This window comes from Podarcis cretensis (genome assembly GCF_951804945.1).
Source record: "Podarcis cretensis genome assembly, chromosome: 14".
Taxonomy (NCBI): domain Eukaryota; kingdom Metazoa; phylum Chordata; class Lepidosauria; order Squamata; family Lacertidae; genus Podarcis; species Podarcis cretensis.
The window spans coordinates 48,853,818-48,871,161 of record NC_137183.1 but is presented as its reverse complement, the minus strand read 5'-3'; the positions used below and the strand labels follow the sequence as shown (position 1 = coordinate 48,871,161).

The 17,344-nt window shown below is 43.0% G+C and overlaps 1 protein-coding gene across 2 annotated transcripts in view; it reads left to right on the top strand.

Moving 5' to 3' along the window:
- The window catches only part of EPN2 (epsin 2), a 38,347-nt gene that overhangs the window by 10,432 nt on the left and 10,571 nt on the right, over window positions 1-17,344 (top strand). For both annotated transcript variants that reach the window (XM_079953822.1, XM_079953823.1), the window contains exons 2-5: window positions 3,728-4,506; window positions 11,362-11,474; window positions 13,424-13,516; window positions 13,818-13,974. In XM_079953822.1, coding sequence (XP_079809948.1) covers window positions 3,912-4,506; window positions 11,362-11,474; window positions 13,424-13,516; window positions 13,818-13,974 — 958 coding nt within the window. In that variant the 5' untranslated portion in view covers window positions 3,728-3,911. The remainder of the gene's footprint in view (window positions 1-3,727; window positions 4,507-11,361; window positions 11,475-13,423; window positions 13,517-13,817; window positions 13,975-17,344) is intronic.

Below are 17,344 nucleotides of genomic sequence, written 5' to 3'. Positions count from 1 at the left end.
CAATGGGGAACCACCTGGGACTTCTGTGTGCACCACATTAAATTCCATGCAAAAGTGGTGTGAGATAACATGACAAGTAATATAACAACACTTCTTAAGTGTTCAGAGCATATTGTATACACTTTCTTGAGTGTTATTACCACGTAAGGTAGGCCAGTTGTATTTCCTCCTGTAGATTTCATTGTGGCAAAAGTACACTTACTTTACAAAAACAACCCAGATAAGATTATGGGGGTAAATTTTCAGCATTCTGATAAGAGATCTTTGGTATAGTTCCTCCGTCTAGTGCCCACCAGATGTGGCCAGATTAAAACCCCACCATTCCTGCCTGTTGACAACGTTGGCAGTGGCTGATAGGATTTGGAATCCAACATTTGGAGGGCATCAGGTTTGGGAAGGTTGGCATAGTGGTCCATACTTCGCCCACAAACTCTTATTCAAGAGTTAAATTCCAATATTTGGGATCTTTCTTTTTTTAACCTGCTACTGGGAAATGCCTTTTAACTCCCTCTCTCCTAATACTTTAGACTATGAATAGACTTTTATCTTGGAGAAACGAGCCCCTTAGACAATTAACCTTCTTTGCCTCTTGCCACCTGCCTACTTTTCTCAGTAACCAGGCCTACTGTTTGAATGGTGAAAGAGGAAATGGAAAACTTCCATAAGTTTAGTGTTTGAAGGCTGCTGTCATCCTTTCACAGACTGGGAGTTTGAAGAAGACCAGTGTGTAGACTTCAGAAGAGTAGTTCTGGTTCCTGCCCCCTTCCTGAACGAAAGCTTGCTTCCCAAACCCTAGTTTGACCCCATCTCTGAATAACTTTGTGTTTAAATAGCCTGTGTGAGAGTGAGACAGCGTGTGTGGGGCTGTTCCAGCACTCCATGCTGTTCTATTCACATGAATTGCTGCTTTTTCCTCTTCTGCACAATGGTGCAGGAGACCTAATATGTGTTCTGCATGTGGGCTTTTATGCATTGTGCCCAGCTTCATAGCTTCTTTTAATACACGTTTCTCTGCAGCATCATACAGAACAGTTCTGTTTTTTCCTGTTTAGTTTTGGAAACAAGTCTTTGAAATACTTATAAAGCATGTGTTCTTAGGCAGCGCAATTGGTGCCCAAAGCAATTTGTTCATTCACTTACATACTTACCATTAAGGATCTAATTAAATGTTGCAGATGTATGTATGTAATAAAAAGAGAAACAGCCCAGTTCTTTGCTACAAGGCTTCATGAGAAAGGGGCAATTTTGAGCAGAGGCGTGGTGGATGGAGGAAGAGCTCAGCCCTTTTTCTCCTGCTGTTTCCCTGGTAGAAATCACCCACTCCCTATGCCACCATGAGGCAAAGAAGCAGGCTTTTATTATATGCTTTGGCGTAGCAAGGTTGTAAGCCCTATTCTCACCATGTTTGTTCAGAATTAAGTGCCAAGTCCTCAGCTCCCACCCATTTCAAGAGGACTTGGAAGTAGCAAAAATCTAGGAAGTCTCTGCCTTTGGCAAGTGAACTTATTAAGCAGATCTGTTTCTCTCTCTCACCGCCCCCACCCCCTGACAGTTTGCAGGAATCACATTCTTGATGAGGCAAAAGGGGTCAACTTGATTCACAGAAGAGCTCTGGGCATCAGATCATTTGCATCACTTCATATGATGTTAGATGCCTGTGACAGTGTTCATACGCATATTTTGTGCTGCAGGTCGCTAAATCCGGTTAAAGAGTTCATAGGTTAGTAGGCTACGCACCTGACCATAATACATTCACATCACTTTCCCACAAGCACTCAGAGATGGGAAAAACACCTGCAGTTACTTGATTAAAAGCTTGAATGCTATCTTGGTTGGTATGTGTGTGCAAAAGCTTCTGAAACCTTGGAAGGTCATTTCAACTCTGCATCCACTTTTGTATATCTATTTGTGGACCAAATTGGGCTGGTTTAGTTATAAGGCAAGCTTGTAGTGGGAGTCCCCCCCCCACACTTGAACTGGTATATGGGATGGTGATGAAACCCACCTTACTACCATGGGAGTCACTGTTTCTAAGGTCTTTCCTGAACTGGTATTATCATCTATGAGATTTAGATTGATATAGAGACTAAGTTGTGTAATGTAAATACATTGTAGAATGTACTATGGCTGCATATATACTCTGTGTGTAATAATATGGTATGATATGATATGATGTGATATGATATGATGTAATATAATAATTTTCCTGAGCAGGCTCACTTCTGGAACGGGGCTTGTGGTGGTGGAGAATGACGCTGTATTGCCAATTTTAAAACGTAAACAACTTCTCCTTGGAGGTAGAGTGCCTAGTACATTTGAATAGGAAGCTGTTTGAGGCAGGAACCTTAATTAATAGTTAGGAACATATGCATTAATTGTGTTATAAAGGTCTTTTGGGGGTGCCTGAATTTTTCTAGAGCAGGAGTTGCTAACTTGTGGCTCAGCAGATGTTGATGGACTCCCATCATTTTGGCCAGCTTCATCTGACATTTTAAATTTTTTGTACCCCAGACATTGTAGGGAATGGTGGAATATCTGAAATCCACAGTAGTAAAGGGATCATAGTGTAGTTCAGTGCAGTTTTGGCGGTAGGATTTGACTGCAAATTTCTCTAGCTCCCTTAGTTTTCAGCAGCCGCTCCTGCCATGCAAATCACAACCCAGGATGTGGACAGCGATCCAACTAAGCTGCTGTGCCACTGTTGAAGCCATGGAAAGGCAAAATTGTTGAGGCCTGTCTGACAAAACCAGTGACAACATCGCATGCATCTGTTGAACTTAACTGCGGATGGCATTCCAGTTGCACGAATAAGTCACAAGACTGAGAGAGACCGAGAGAGTGCTCTTTGACAATAAACTGACAGGCTACTGCAACTGTTCTAGCAGCTCTCTGTCTCTGAAAAGGCAGCTCGTGTGGGTGTTCCTGTTCTGGTATTTTCAACCAGCAGCTGCTGCATGAAATTTAATTTGGTTTCCTGCTGCAGTTGCAAGTTCATTTGCTGTGTGGGGGCCTCTACTTTTGCTGAGTTTGCAAGTTTGTTTAGTGACTTTGCGGTAATCTGCTAGATTAATTTATTTAATGCACAGTTATAATGAAAACATCTTACTGTGCATTGTTTTCTGACTCACTTTGTGACTCCCCTACCCTGGTCAAGTAGCATCTTGACAAAAGCGTAGTGCTCTTGACTTATAATGTCTTTGGGTGTGTGAGAGAACTGGATAATAGAAGTGAGGTGTCCATGAACTCCTGATAATGGCTGGGAGCTTTTGTATTTGTGTGTGTGTGTGTGTGTAGGATGGCAACAGGGCTTTGAGCCCTGAGTTGATTCCTTTCTTGTGGATGCTGTTCCTCCAATAGGGTGGACTGTCTTAAATTTGTTGTGTACTTAAAGGGAAGGAAGTAATTTCAACAGAGCTTGCTTCAAACCAGAAGTCCAGTGTCACAATGTTCACTTTCATCTTCACTCCCTTCTTCTCTCCTGGCACTTTATTCTGCAACTAGGGCTGTTGTGCCTGTGTCTGGATTTCATATACAGATTGCTTATGAAATTGGTTTATGAGGGAAACCCTATCTGTGGTGTAATAATTTTCTTCTGTAGTTCTAGAACAAGAAAATTACCTTTTGGTGATAGGTCAGGGAAAATCTGAATGTTTGCTTTGGCTAGCTTTTTTAAATGTAAGCGAACAATTAAAATGGCAACTGATAGTTTTCTGTGTTTCTTTTTTAGGTCAGAGTTTCCAGTTTCTTTTGTACCTTTCGTGAGGGGAGGAAATGACTTTACCAGAACTTGCTCCAAGTTGGTCACACACATCGTGTCTTCATATCACAGGGACTTGAAAATTGGAGAAAACTGTGGCCAGTCTCTGAGGTCTTTTTGGGGGGAACCTGCCTTGATTTAGGAGGAGATAAAAATGACATCTTCTTCGATTAGGAGACAAATGAAAAACATTGTGAACAATTATTCAGAGGCTGAAATAAAAGTTCGGGAAGCGACTTCAAATGACCCCTGGGGCCCATCAAGCTCCTTAATGACCGAAATAGCAGATCTAACATACAATGTGGTGGCCTTTTCTGAAATCATGAGCATGATCTGGAAGCGGCTGAATGACCATGGCAAAAACTGGAGGCATGTTTATAAGGCTTTAACTCTTTTGGATTACCTGATTAAAACTGGGTCGGAAAGGGTGGCGCAACAATGCAAAGAGAACATCTTTGCTATCCAGACTCTGAAGGATTTCCAGTACATTGACCGGGATGCTAAGGACCAGGGCATCAATGTGCGAGAGAAGTCCAAGCAGTTGGTGTCCCTCCTGAAAGATGACGACCGGCTCAAGACAGAGAGGGCCCAAGCCCTGAAGACCAAAGAGCGTATGGCACAGGTGGCCACTGGGGTTGGTAGTAATCAGATCACCTTTGGCAGAGGCTCCAGCCAGCCTAATCTCTCCACCAGCTACTCGGAGCAAGAATATGGCAAATCAGGAGGCTCTCCGGCCTCTTATCACGGGTGTAAGTATTTTCTTAATACATTTATTTGTCACTTGCTACCCAAATGTCTCAAAAGCAACCTACAGTTATAAAAGGATACATTAAACAATTTTTTAAAAAGTACATTATAAAAACAACAACAAGCTGTATGCTTGATTGAGGGGCTTCTGTTCTCTCTTCTGATTGGTGGGTACATCAAAGGAAATGTGGATTTTCAAGCCAATTGTGTAGAACCTGTGAGGTGTGTGCAGTTAGCCAGTTGAGATGGGTACGTGTGAAACAAAAGAGCCTCTTAATTTGGAGGCCCATGCTGTGCGGGTTGTAACTCGATGTGTTTTACTAGTAAAACTGCACAGTGCGCTGTATCACATGTTTTTGGGTGGAGCACTTAAAAAAAGAGCCAGAACTATATTTACCATTACAGAGCCCTCAATTATCTTGATACGAGGAGACTGAGAATAGGTGTTGTACTAGAAAAACTATTCTACTGTATTACTTTGTGAAAAATTATCACTGTTGGAGATGACTGTTAAATAAAATTTACTAGTAACATAGTGAATGAACACAGTAGAAGTGAAAGTGGGCAACTGGAATACTGTTTTTTAAATATCTCTGTTGTAATTAACTTTTCCCAGGTGACTATTCTTAGGAAACACATCTAATAGACCCAGTAAACGAGATCAGCATGAACAAAGAAGCATGTGGGTGCCCAGAGCAAAAATAATATCTGCTCCACTCCTTTCCTAGTCTTGCTGCTGCAGCACTACTGAAGCCAAACTATGGTTTGGCTTAGTGCTTTGTGTGAACCTGGGCTGATGGTTTATCTCTCCCAAACGAATTCTGGATGGTAAGCCAAGAACGGTAAGCCAAGAACAAACCTTGGCTACAGCTTGTGGCTTGTTTCAAGAGACAAACCATGAGTCCAGGGTCAGGCATAACATCTAAGCAAATCATGACTTAGCTTAGTGTTATTGTGGCAGTAGGAGAAATGGGGACCGTGTTATGGGTGAACTAGGCCATATATATTTGTACACAGGTCTTTATGCAAAACTTAGCGAATTAACAGTTCACAGTGCCACTGCTTCTTAAAATGTAATGCTAAGGGAAGTGTTCACTATTCAGTGGTAATGTTCTGAAATATTTACAAATACTGCATGGCTGTCAAGGCTAGTAGCTATTGATAGAGTGATCCTCCATGAGTTGGTCTGATGCTTTGGGGTGCAGAGGAAGCTACCTGAGTCAGTGGCCCTTATGTCATCTAATTGCATGTTAGTCCAGCCTTGTAAATAGGTCATCCAAAGCAACTAGCCTTAAAAAAAAAAATTACTGGTCTGCTGAGAGGGTTGTAGCTTGTGTTTCTATGCTGGCTATGTAAGAAACACAATGAGGATGCATGCTACTGGTCTTTTAGCAGACTACTAAAAAACCGCCTGTTACTAAGCAGACTTCTGGAGGGAAACAGAGCAATATGTATGTCGTCAGTCCTATAACTTCACTGATCTTGTAGTTTTTAATGTTATTAGACGTTTCTTTCCCACCATGCGTGATAATATTATAAACTTGTTTTCTGTTGAATATTAATACAACCGATTAAGTAAAAAAAAGTATTCCATAAAAATGTGTTAGTTTTAAAAGAGTGACAAGACTCTTTTTGTTCTTATTCTCAACTGTTCTGTGATTATTAACAGTGTTTTGTTTGTGGGTAGTTACGGGTGCTTGAAAATCAGTGGTTATGTATGCTTGGAGTTTGATGCTTTTTGCCTGACGTGAATGTGTCATCTAGGTTCCCCAACTCCCTTCATTTGCTGGAAAGGTCTTGTATCGCTAATATTCATTACTCGTTACCAGGTCTCATTATTTGGCTTTAGTATCATGGTGCCTTTTTTTATGTTTTTCCTGTCCAGCTTCTGAAGTGTGAGTGTGTGCACACACGTGTGTGCAAGCGCACTCCTAAATAGTGAAAACTGATAGCCTTTCTGGAACTCCCTCTTCCCCTTTGTTTGCTGGCCTTAATTCACATGCATTCCAGTAAATTAATTTGGGATGAAAACTGATACCTGTTCTTTCCAGAAACTAATCCCCAATCAAAGAACTAAAACGAAGGATAGATAGAGTGTTGCTGTTGGAATATTGCTTGTTTGGAAAGGGTAATGTATTTGGTAGTTTACCCTTATTTAATATCCTGCTGTTTAGTAGAGGGTGGGGAAAAGTTACCATGTTTCTTTACTCCTTCCCCCCCCCAAGGGTGGGGCTATTGCTTTGAAAGCCCTACGATGTTTCAAGTGTGGGGGGGAAAGGGCAACCTGCAGCGTGAATGCAAGAAGCCCAAGGAAGCTACAAGGAGCTTTGGGGGCAAAGGGGCCGGAGGCAAGAACTCTAAACATATGCATGATTATTTTTTTCTTTGCGTATCCCCCTCCTTACTTCAAACTATTAAAATCACAATTAAACCCCATATGGGCTTCGTCCTGGTTGTCTTTTTGCTGCTTCCATTTGATTACATTCATGGATTATGTGAGTGCAGAACTTGAAAGCTGTGGGGTTGATCAGTCACCACTACCTGTCTTGCTCAAAGTCACCTCTGCTTTAGTGTTACTCCAGGGTCAGAGTGGAGTGGAGCTGCTTCACTTGATCTCTGGGATGGAACTTGTAGGACCAGTGAACTCCCCCCCCCCCAACACACACACACACACACTCTCTCTCTCTCTCTCTCTCTCACACACACACACACACATATCATTATCATATATCTGATTTATTTATCACCAAATGCAGAACTTCTCTAGGCAGTTTACATACACAATAAATAGACAACTGTCAAGTTTAACTGTCAGCAATACCCAAATGCACATGCATGCGTGCATGCACACACAGAAAAAAGGAGCATGATTGTGATTATCCCCCCAAATCGAGGAAGATGAGGTATGTCTGGTGCTAAAAGGAAGTACCAGTAAATGGCTGTGTCAAGTGGGTCTTGCTGGGAGCCATTTTCTGTGGCTGCTCACAGATTGTGCAAATCCCTCCCAAGAGAGTTTAAACCAGGGGTCAGCAAACTTTTTCAGCAGAGGGCTGGTCCACTGTCCCTCAGACCTTGTGTGGGGCCGGACTATATTTTGGAAAGAAAGAAAAAAGAACGAATTCCTATGTCCCACAAATAACCCAGGGATGCATTTTAAATAAAAGCACACATTCTACCCATGTAAAAACACCAGGCAGGCCCCACAAATAACCCAGAGATGCATTTTAAATAAAAGTACACATTCTACTCATGTAAAAAACACGCTGATTCCTGGACCGTCCATGGGCCGGATTTAGAAGGCAATTGGGCTAGATTTGGCCCCCGGGCCTTAGCTTGCCTACCCATGGTTTAAACTGCCTCCCTCTCTGTTTGTTATCCTTTTGCTGGGTAGGCTAAGACTTTCCTGTTCAGGGAAACCTTTGGAAACTAAGGTGCAGGCAATGCTAATCACTGGGCTGCCATAAAGGCCAACAGGGTTTTTGATGCTGGTTCCAAATGTGCTCTGATATATTTGAATTATTACTTTTAACTAGTTTGTTTGTATTACAATGTATTTTATAATGTTGGGTTGTTGTTTTTTACTGTTGTAAGCTGCTTCAAACCCCATCATAGGAAAAAGGCAAGATACAAATATATTTAATAATAATAATAATAATAATAATGACTGAAATCCAGCAAAAATATAGAAAAAACATCTAGGAAAAATGTATGAAACATTGCTAATCTCAGGGACAGAGGAGAATTTGGTTTTTAATGACTGCCAAAATTAGGAATATTGTCCCTTTACCGTAGCCTGGGGTTTATTCCACATGGCAACACAGGGCATTTTTATGTAAGAGGAAACATCCTTCAGTGATTCCCATGTGGTCTGAGAAGCTTTAATCTCAAAAATTCTCAAAGCAGTAACAAAACAGGGCTTAGGATGTCAAAATTGGATCTATTCAGTGCCATCTTGCATAAACGTCTGATTTAACTATCATGTGCTGTGGAATAAGAATCTCTTTGTCTTGCTAAGGCAACACCCTTTATGCTAGACCCTTGCAAATCAAGCAGTTTGCTGATAACGCACAGATCTTTTGGTAATTCTAGAAATTAAAAGACTGGATAAGTGTGTGTGTCGGGTGTGTGTGTGTGTATGTGTGTGGAATGTCAGTACCGAAATCTTAATGACAACACTAGCTTCATTCATTGATTTAAATCTTGCATGAAACATGTGATGACAGGACACTTCATTGTGTAGATGGAATTTATCACTCCCCTCATAAAATTTAATGAAAACTGATTTGGTTTAATCAGTATGTCTTAATAGGAAACTCAGTCAAGAATTTAAATCGGTCAGAACCATTGAGCAGAAGAAGCTTTAAAGTGGCTTTAAAAGGTAACTGAATACAGAAAGCTGTGGTTTGATGAAGCAGTATGTCTTGCAATATAATTCAATGCATATTTGGAGGTAAGCATAGAACTGAAGCCTTTTTCCAAATTGAGAGTGTTGGTCACAGCTGGTACACCAAAATATTGAGTTTTGTTTTGTAGCTCAAGGACAAGTGCCTTGTGGAGTGAAATAGCCTGCTAGCTGTATGATAGGTGTCTGTGTCATTTGGGGTGGGAAGTTCTAGCATGGAAGATAGTGCTTTGGCATAGCTTGCATGCTGGCATATTGGAAACTGCTGTCCAGCTCGAGGGATCCAAAATGGCACTGGTGCCTTCTAGGTCAACTACAACTCCCATTGTCCCAGATCATTTCCCATACTTGCTGAGGTTGATGGAAGCGGCAGGAGGAGGAAGAGGAGGCCAGTCGTGGAGCTGAGCGCTGCATAGCTTCAGTGGCTGGCGACTCGGCCTCCTCATCCTGTAAGGGAAAGACAGGGGAAGCAGCCCCTGGCCTGTGACAGTACCCACTGGTTGGGTTAGGTTTGGTCAGACCACACCTGGAGTACTGTGTCCACTTCTGGACATCACAATTTAAGAAGGATATTGACAAGCTGGAATGTGTGAAGAGTAGGGCAACCAAGATGATAAAGGGTCTGGAAACCAAGGCTGACGAGGGACAGTTGAGGGTATGTTTAACCTAGTAAAGAGGAGACTGAAAGGAGATATGATAGCCATCTTCAAATATCTGAAGGGCTGTCACATGGAGGATGGAGCAAGCTTGTTTTCTCCTGCTCTGGAGGATAGGATCCAAACCAGTGGATTCAAGTTTCAAGAAAGGAGATTCCTACTAAACATCAGGAAGAACTTCCCGACAGTAAGAGCTGTTCGGCAGTGGGACAAACAGGCTCCCATGAGAGGTGGTGGACTCTCCTTCCTTGGAGGTATGTTACTCGAGCTCCTTGGAGGAAAAGTGGGATATAAATGTAATAAATAACCTCTCACAATGCAATGGTTCAGTTCACAATATACATGCAAACCCAAATTTCCAGCCAGAAGCCCCACATTTGTCCTAGATGAGAGCTCCCCACTTGCTCGGATTTCAACTCTAGCCCTAAAGGAGAAGGCATAATTCTCATAGGGACCTTCAGGCAGCCCTCCCACTTGCAATAGAGACATCCTCCTCTCAGCAGTAGCCCCATGTCCTGAGCCAAGAAAGAGCATGATCATCCTCACGGTGGCTTCTTTTCGCTGTCGCTAGGTAGCAGAGCGCCAGAAGAGGCAAGAGGGGGACAGGCCTCTGCCTTGGCTGATTTATTCTGCTCTCCTCCCTAAAAGATAATGAGCAAAAGCAACACAGCAAATTTCACATTCCAAAAGTAACTCCAGAGGCTGATGACTCTGATCGCCAACGACTCCCCAGAAGCTTTAACTAGATGGAAAAATACCCACCTCCACACTTATGCAGTGAATTAGAGGGGCAGTAGCTCTTAAACGTGGATGGTGCTGTCGGTTAAACCACAGAGACTAGGACTTGCTGATCAGAAGGTTGGCAGTTCGAATCCCCGCAACAGGGTGAGCTCCTGTTGCTTGGTCCCTGCTCCTGCCCACCTAGCAGTTCGAAAGCACGTCAAAGTGGAAGTAGATAAATAGGTACCGCTCCGGCGGGAAGGTAAACGCCGTTTCTGTGCGCTGCTCTGGTTTGCCAGAAGCGGCTTAGTCATTCTGGCCACATGACCTGGAAGCTGTACACTGGCTTCCTCGGCCAATAAAGCGAGATGAGCGCTGCAGCCCCAGAGTCGGCCATGACTGGACCTAATGGTCAGGGGTCCCTTTACCTTTACTAGCTCTTAAAAACTTAGGCTGGTGGGAACGTAGTGCCTGCAGCCACCATAGTATTATATGTTGAAATTCCTGCACTGTCTTGTAGATTCCTCCCTCATCAGCATCTCCCCAGCTGTGTACATTCATTCAGTTATGTCAAATGGGAAACATCGGCTTGTGGAACTTGCAGTATTTTCTCTGGGCCTGTAACTTTTGAGAGCAGGCCCTCATGGTCCATTTGAACTCTACTACAATTCTATGATTCCATGAAAAACATGTTATTAGAGGCAGATCTTGAAGGAGCTCTTTAAGGAAGAGCTTGTATGTGTGTTTCTTCATTGCTCCACCCCCCTGAGATGAGTGACAATAAGTGTTGGTGGTTTAGATGCCAGGGTTAATTTCCCCCCAGGCAGTTCAGGGCACCTTACTGGTCTTGCTAGATGTAAATGGATTCTTGCTAGATGTAAATGGACTTTTACAATGATTGTGCTTAATGTTTTGATTTGGGGACCTTATGGTCAAAAGGTGGGGCAAAAATATCATAAACCTGTGGCCCAGCTGTGTATAATCTGGAACAGTTGGTTCTCAGGATGACTAATAGGAATTTGCTGAAACATATTTGCTAAAATCGAGTTGGGATTGTGCCTTTTGTTTTCTCCAAATAGCTACATCACCTCGAGTGTCTTCAGAGTTGGAGCAGGCGCGGCCTCAGACGAGCGGGGAGGAAGAGCTGCAGCTGCAGCTGGCCCTGGCAATGAGCAGAGAAGTTGCAGAACAGGTTAGTTTCTCTTGTAGTTTTGTAAGTGTTAGTGTATACTTATTGGCCTACATTAAGAATTCCATACCAGGTGGTGGAGAGGAGGCAGCATGTAGGGATTGATGGTCCCTTTCCTTATCAAGCAGCTCAAAGTAATTTGATAAATTTGCCAAGAAAAGTTGCCTCCTGGCTTCAGTGATCCATGATAACTGACAGCAGCAGTTATTCAGCATGTGTTCAGTATTATGAAGCAACAGCTGCCGCCAAATGTGCGAACTCTCCTATCGGAAACGACAGTAGTCCATCTAGTAGAGAAGCAGAGTGTTAGAACTGCAGGACGGTGCGCTCGCTCAAGTCAGTTTTCCAGTTTGAGCACTGAAAACAGGAACTCTCCGATGGTGGCGAAGTGCGTAGCCTCAAAAGAAAGTACAAATTTTGAAAGAGGAGTTGGATCATTTTGGTATTTATGTATTGATAAAAAAAAGCACAGCATGGCCAATTCAAAACAGAGAGCAGGGGGATAAAAATGAACAGAGCTAAACAGTATTGAAATCACGGCTTTATTTAAAAGGCTTTGGGAAATTGGAAGTTCTTTTCCTGGTGTCACAAGGAGTGGGGATTCCACAGTTGGGGGCTGTTACTAGAAAGGCGCTTTCAGGGCCCAGGTGGACATGCCCAGGTGAGGCTCCAATACGTGCCCCCCCCCCCATCTACCGTAGAAATGAGATGCTAGGTGCCTAGGCTTCATGGGCAGCCTGTCCTTCCTGAGGGAGGAAGGGCTGGAAGGCAGAGAACCTAGCCGGGTACAGAGAGCAGAATGGGCCACCCTCTACCCCACCACTCCCGAGTAGTGCAGCTGTCAGCAGCACCCACCCCATCCTCCAGAGCACAGGCTGCTCCAGCAGCAACTGCCTGTTGATGCACTGGAGCTTCTGGGGCAGTGTGGGCTGCGAACCCCACCCAGCATTACCTCAGCTAGCAGGAGCACCGCAACCACACTGGCTATCGTGTCCTAGGCAGACGGGCGCAAATGTCGGTTGTTATGTGGGGCCTCCAGGATGAAGGGTTGGACTCAATGACCTATGGGACGCCTTCCATCTGTACAATTCTATGATTCTGTGATTCTTATAGCTCCTGCATTTACCTAACTAGATATTTGAGCTTTAGTGTGCTTAGCTTGTTGGTAGAGGCTCTGTCAGTGAATGAAGGATGGTGGTGAACCAAGCATGGGATATTAAAAGGGGGGTCTTTCTTAATGGTAGCCCCTACGCTACAATGCCCTCTCTAAATAAATCTTTTTGCTCACCTCTTTTCTCTTGATTTTTTGGTCTTTACTGCCAAGGAAAGGTTTGACTGAGCTTTTGGTTTTACTGCTTGTTCTTAGGTGTAGAAATGACCTAAGTTCTTCGTGTCCAGCTAGTTTTGTCCTCTAGCTGGACTAGTAGTCTGCTGCTTAACTTTGTCTGGCTAAAACTAAGTGACTCATACAACTATAAGAACATAAGAACAGCCTGGCTGATGGATCAGGGCAAAGGTCTATCTAGTCCATCCTCCATCCTGTTGTCACAGTGGCCAACCAGATGCCCATGGGAAGCCTGCAAGCAACAGCACTGTTCCCCATTTGTGATTCCACACTTGCGATTCCCAGCAAATGTTATCCAGAGGCATACTGCCTCCGACATTAGAGGTTTCTTTTTTCCTCTTGAATAGTCTGTTGTTTGGTTTTTTTTTAAAAAAAATCTTCTTACATTCCTATCCTGTCTTCCTTTCATCACAGAACTCATGGTGGCAGTGTCTAATGTTAATTAAATTATATTAGGCTGTCTTTTAAAAAGATTTGTGTAGCTTTGGCTTCTACCCGTAGAGGACCCGTTGTTTTTAAACCTGGCATGAATGAAGTAACAATGGATGACTGTTATATGACTCCCACTCTCATCTTCTCCCCTTGCCACCGGGACCTCTTTTTCCAGGAGGAGCGCCTTCGGCGTGGCGATGATCTGAGATTGCAGATGGCTTTGGAGGAAAGTCGCAGAGATACAGTGAAAATTCCCAAAAAGAAGGAGGTAGGCCTTGGGTCAGTGAAAATATTCCTAGCCATCACAGGGAAGGTTCGCATGCACTGGCTATGCAGTTAGGAATGGATGGGGTGCTCTCTAGTTGTGTAAGCATGTGAAAGAGTGCATGGTTGTAATTCCCCGCCCCCGGTGCTGGGATAAAAGCCCAAATAAGCAGCTAAGGGCATGTGAAAGAGCAAGATGATGCATTTTCTTTCCTTGCAATCTCTCTGTCCCTCTCTCTCTAAATGAGTTATGTGTCTACTGGAGATGTTGTGCCCCTGCTAAAAATAAACCTCTTCATCTGCAGCACGGAACTCTGCTGGACCTGATGGATGCCCTGCCCTCTTCAGTGCCAGCTCCTCAGAAAGGAGAGCCGTGGGGGCCACCACCTGCAGCAAGCCAAGCTGATCCATGGGCCCCCTCTACAGTTAGCAGTTCCACCTCAGACCCTTGGCAGTCATTTGGTAAGAACATGGCAATCGATGGATGCTGCAGAGATGATCTGTTGCCCTTGTTGCGACTCTCCTGGATAAATTACTTCCCTCCAAGGCCACTTTGAGTTAAAATTTTCTCTCTAGGTTAGTGACCCTCCCCCCCCCCCATTTTCCTTTTGTATATAGCTTATTCAGTGGTAGGCTATGACAGTCCACTGTTGCCTTCCCGTCTGTTTGGTTAGTTATGAATATTGCTTGTGCAGTTGTCAGGCTAAAAAAAAGATGAATTATGTCCCAAATGCTAAAACAACAGAAAATTGATAAAAGCAGCAAAAATGGAGAAGCCTGGCACTGAAAAGAAAAACAGAATAAGCACCAGGCAAGCCCCCCTGGAGATAGAATTCCAAAGACTGGGGTGGGAGGAGAGGGCTCAATATCCTTTTGGACTCAGATGGGTGGGGTACAAATAATAAATTATTATTATTATTATTATTATTATTATTATTCCTGTAGATTCTCTCAGTGCCACCTGCTTTCTGCCACTGTCATCCCTGTGCAAGCCCCTGCTATCCCAGTTTTTCGGTGCTGGCTGTCATGCATGAGACAGTTTGTGGTGGCTGTTTCCTCCTTTTATGGTCTCAGGTCTCTTGCGAGAGTATTGTGCCTTGGTTCTGCTTTGCCTCCTGATTTTGCCCTGTTGATTGCTGCAATATTAGGAGGGGGGAAAATATGATCTGTGATTTCCCTAGACCGACCTGAGCATATTTTCCTGTGTCATAGAGATTGTGGTGGAGTTTTTGCTGATTTCCAAAAAGCAGTTAATATGAGAGTGGATAGGTGTAATGGAATGCTCAGTTGACTGAACAGTGTGCTGCTGGCCTGTGATTCGAAGGTCTCTCTTTGTTTTTTAAAACTTGATTCTGGTGCTTGCTGATACAGAACTGCTCTGCTTATGGCAGAGACGACTTGTCTTCCTTGGAAAGGGGACTTGGAATCTCACTGGTAACTATGCCGTGTTACTGATGAAGCCACTATATTAAGCAGCGACAGAACTCCAAGCCAAGTTGCTATAATTAGCAGTGCTACAGCAGTGAATTAGTTTGTTTTTAATACTGTCCGTCATGCGAAAGGATGTATTTATTCAGGGTAGTATTTAATCAATTAAGTTGTTTGTGTGGCTTTTTCCTTTCTTTCTCGCAACCAGTGCTTATGCAGTAAAATGTAGCTTTTAATGTGTTTCAGTTTTTAACCCTTTGGTAAAATGGTTTTAGGATTTCAATGGCCTTTTAATTTTGGGTGGGTGAGGGAGAGCACATAAAATATATGGTGCTTATTGAACTGTTGTGGAGTATCCAGACATTGTTCCTCACAATAACTCAGTTGCTGGAGAAAGTGATATGTCTGTGCAGAAATGTCCTAATTTTTTTTGTAGGGACTGGGAATCATGCCACTGGTGCCAGGTGGGCATTCATGTGAGCCTGGCTCTGTTAAGGAAGTGTAGAGCTTTCTAGCACCTGAAAAGGTTCACTTTTCTGAGTGTGCGTGTGTTCCTCTTCATGTGACACAGCCTTCCTAATTCGCACTGGAGGTGCAGGATAAATATATAAAATTATGTATGTAGAAGCATGGCAGATTAATGAAAAAAGGCTAATTCAGAATCCGTTTCCCAGATGTGCACTAACTTTCAACAGGCAGGAAGTTCTTTACATTGGGGAGCATTCAAATGCATTTCCTCTTCCCTGCTCCACCTTAAATGTGAAGTGATCCCATGTGTAGTTTAGGTTTTATTCCAAATTAAATGCATATCGCTCAGCTCTGAAATGATCAAACTGGAGAAATCTATTAAAGCAACATTAATGGTTGCTTTTTAAAAAACAACAGCACAAGAACCCTGCTGGATCAGACGAAAGGCCCTTCTTTGGGCCAGAATGTATATTACCAGGAAAATGTATTCTGTTTTGTTTTGTTTTTTAAAAATATTTTTTATCAAGTTTTCAATTTTACATCTTAAAATAAACATTTTACGTACTGTTAAATATCAAACGACTTCACTCCTTCTATTTCCTTGATTCGTTTTATTAGTCTTTCATTCCTGCATATGTTGCTGTAACCATATTGGTCATTTCTCCACTTTAACATCACTCGAACATTAATTACACTGTTGCTTTTATCTTAATGCTGCCAGCGTTTTCAGCTGTGTACAGTTATTTTCCATATACTCAATAAATATTTTCCACTCTTCTTTGAATATATGTTTTTCTTGCTCTCTTACTCTATTTGTTAAATCTGCAAGCTTGGCATATTCTAACATCTTAAGTTGCCAGTCCTCTTTACCTGGTACCTCCCTCACTTTTCATTTTTGGGCTAACAAAACTCTGGCCAACGTTGTTGCATACATAAATTTTGTTGACACTTAGGGATTTCAGTCTGGATTATTCCCAACAAAAAGGACTCTGGTCTTTTTGGAAAAGTTATTTTAAACATTTTTTGCAACTTATTAGAGATCATTGTCCAATACCGGAAAAGCTATTTTGGGCACCTGTTCCTGAAGGAGAGGTGGTGTCTGCTGGCCCTTTGGGGGGAGTAGGGGCAGGGACAGTCTGGCTGGAGCAGGTCCTTATGTGATCTGGTTGCATAGGTACCCAGAAATCAGCTCAGGTTCATAGAGGACAGAATGTGAAGTGCTTTTAGGGCAAAAGAATAGGTAAGAAAGCCAGTTATCTATGAAAATGTCCTGAGGAAGGGAGGGACTTTTGCTTAGTCAATAGGAAAATCTAGTGGTTTTGTGGTTGTTTGGCGTCCTGTTTTATCTGCTGGTGTCAGCAATAGATGCGTCAATGAAAGGAACATAGGAAGTTGCTTTACACCAAGCTAGACTATGGGTCTCTCTGGTTCAGTAATGTCAGAAGTGACTGGCAGCAGCTGTCTAGGGTTTCAGTCAGGGTTTCCCTCCAGTTATACCTGAAGATGCCAGGGATTGTACCCAGGATCCTTTGCATGCAACGAAGATGCTCTCTCACTGATGTACAAACCCTTCCCTAAAACAGAAGCTGGTTGGGTGCTGCTGTCATTTTAGTTCTCTGGACAGCTGCCTCAACTATGGGAAAATTCTGACAAGTCATTGTGCAAGGCAATGCTGGATTTTTTTTAATTTTTTTTTTGCGAAATGGTTAACAAAACAAAAGCAACACCTCCTAAGCCTAGCAAATCCTGAACCAAGTGGACCAGTTGTTGCAAAGGCACCTGGTGGTGTGCAGAGTTCATTTACCAAACACTTGTTATCTGGGAAGTAATACTCCCTTAGTGGCTGCTGTCAGCACCAGTTACTACCAAACAGGAATAGCAGAACAACCAGACTTTGGTTCTCTTGTAAATCCCATGTCATTAAATACAGTAAAGG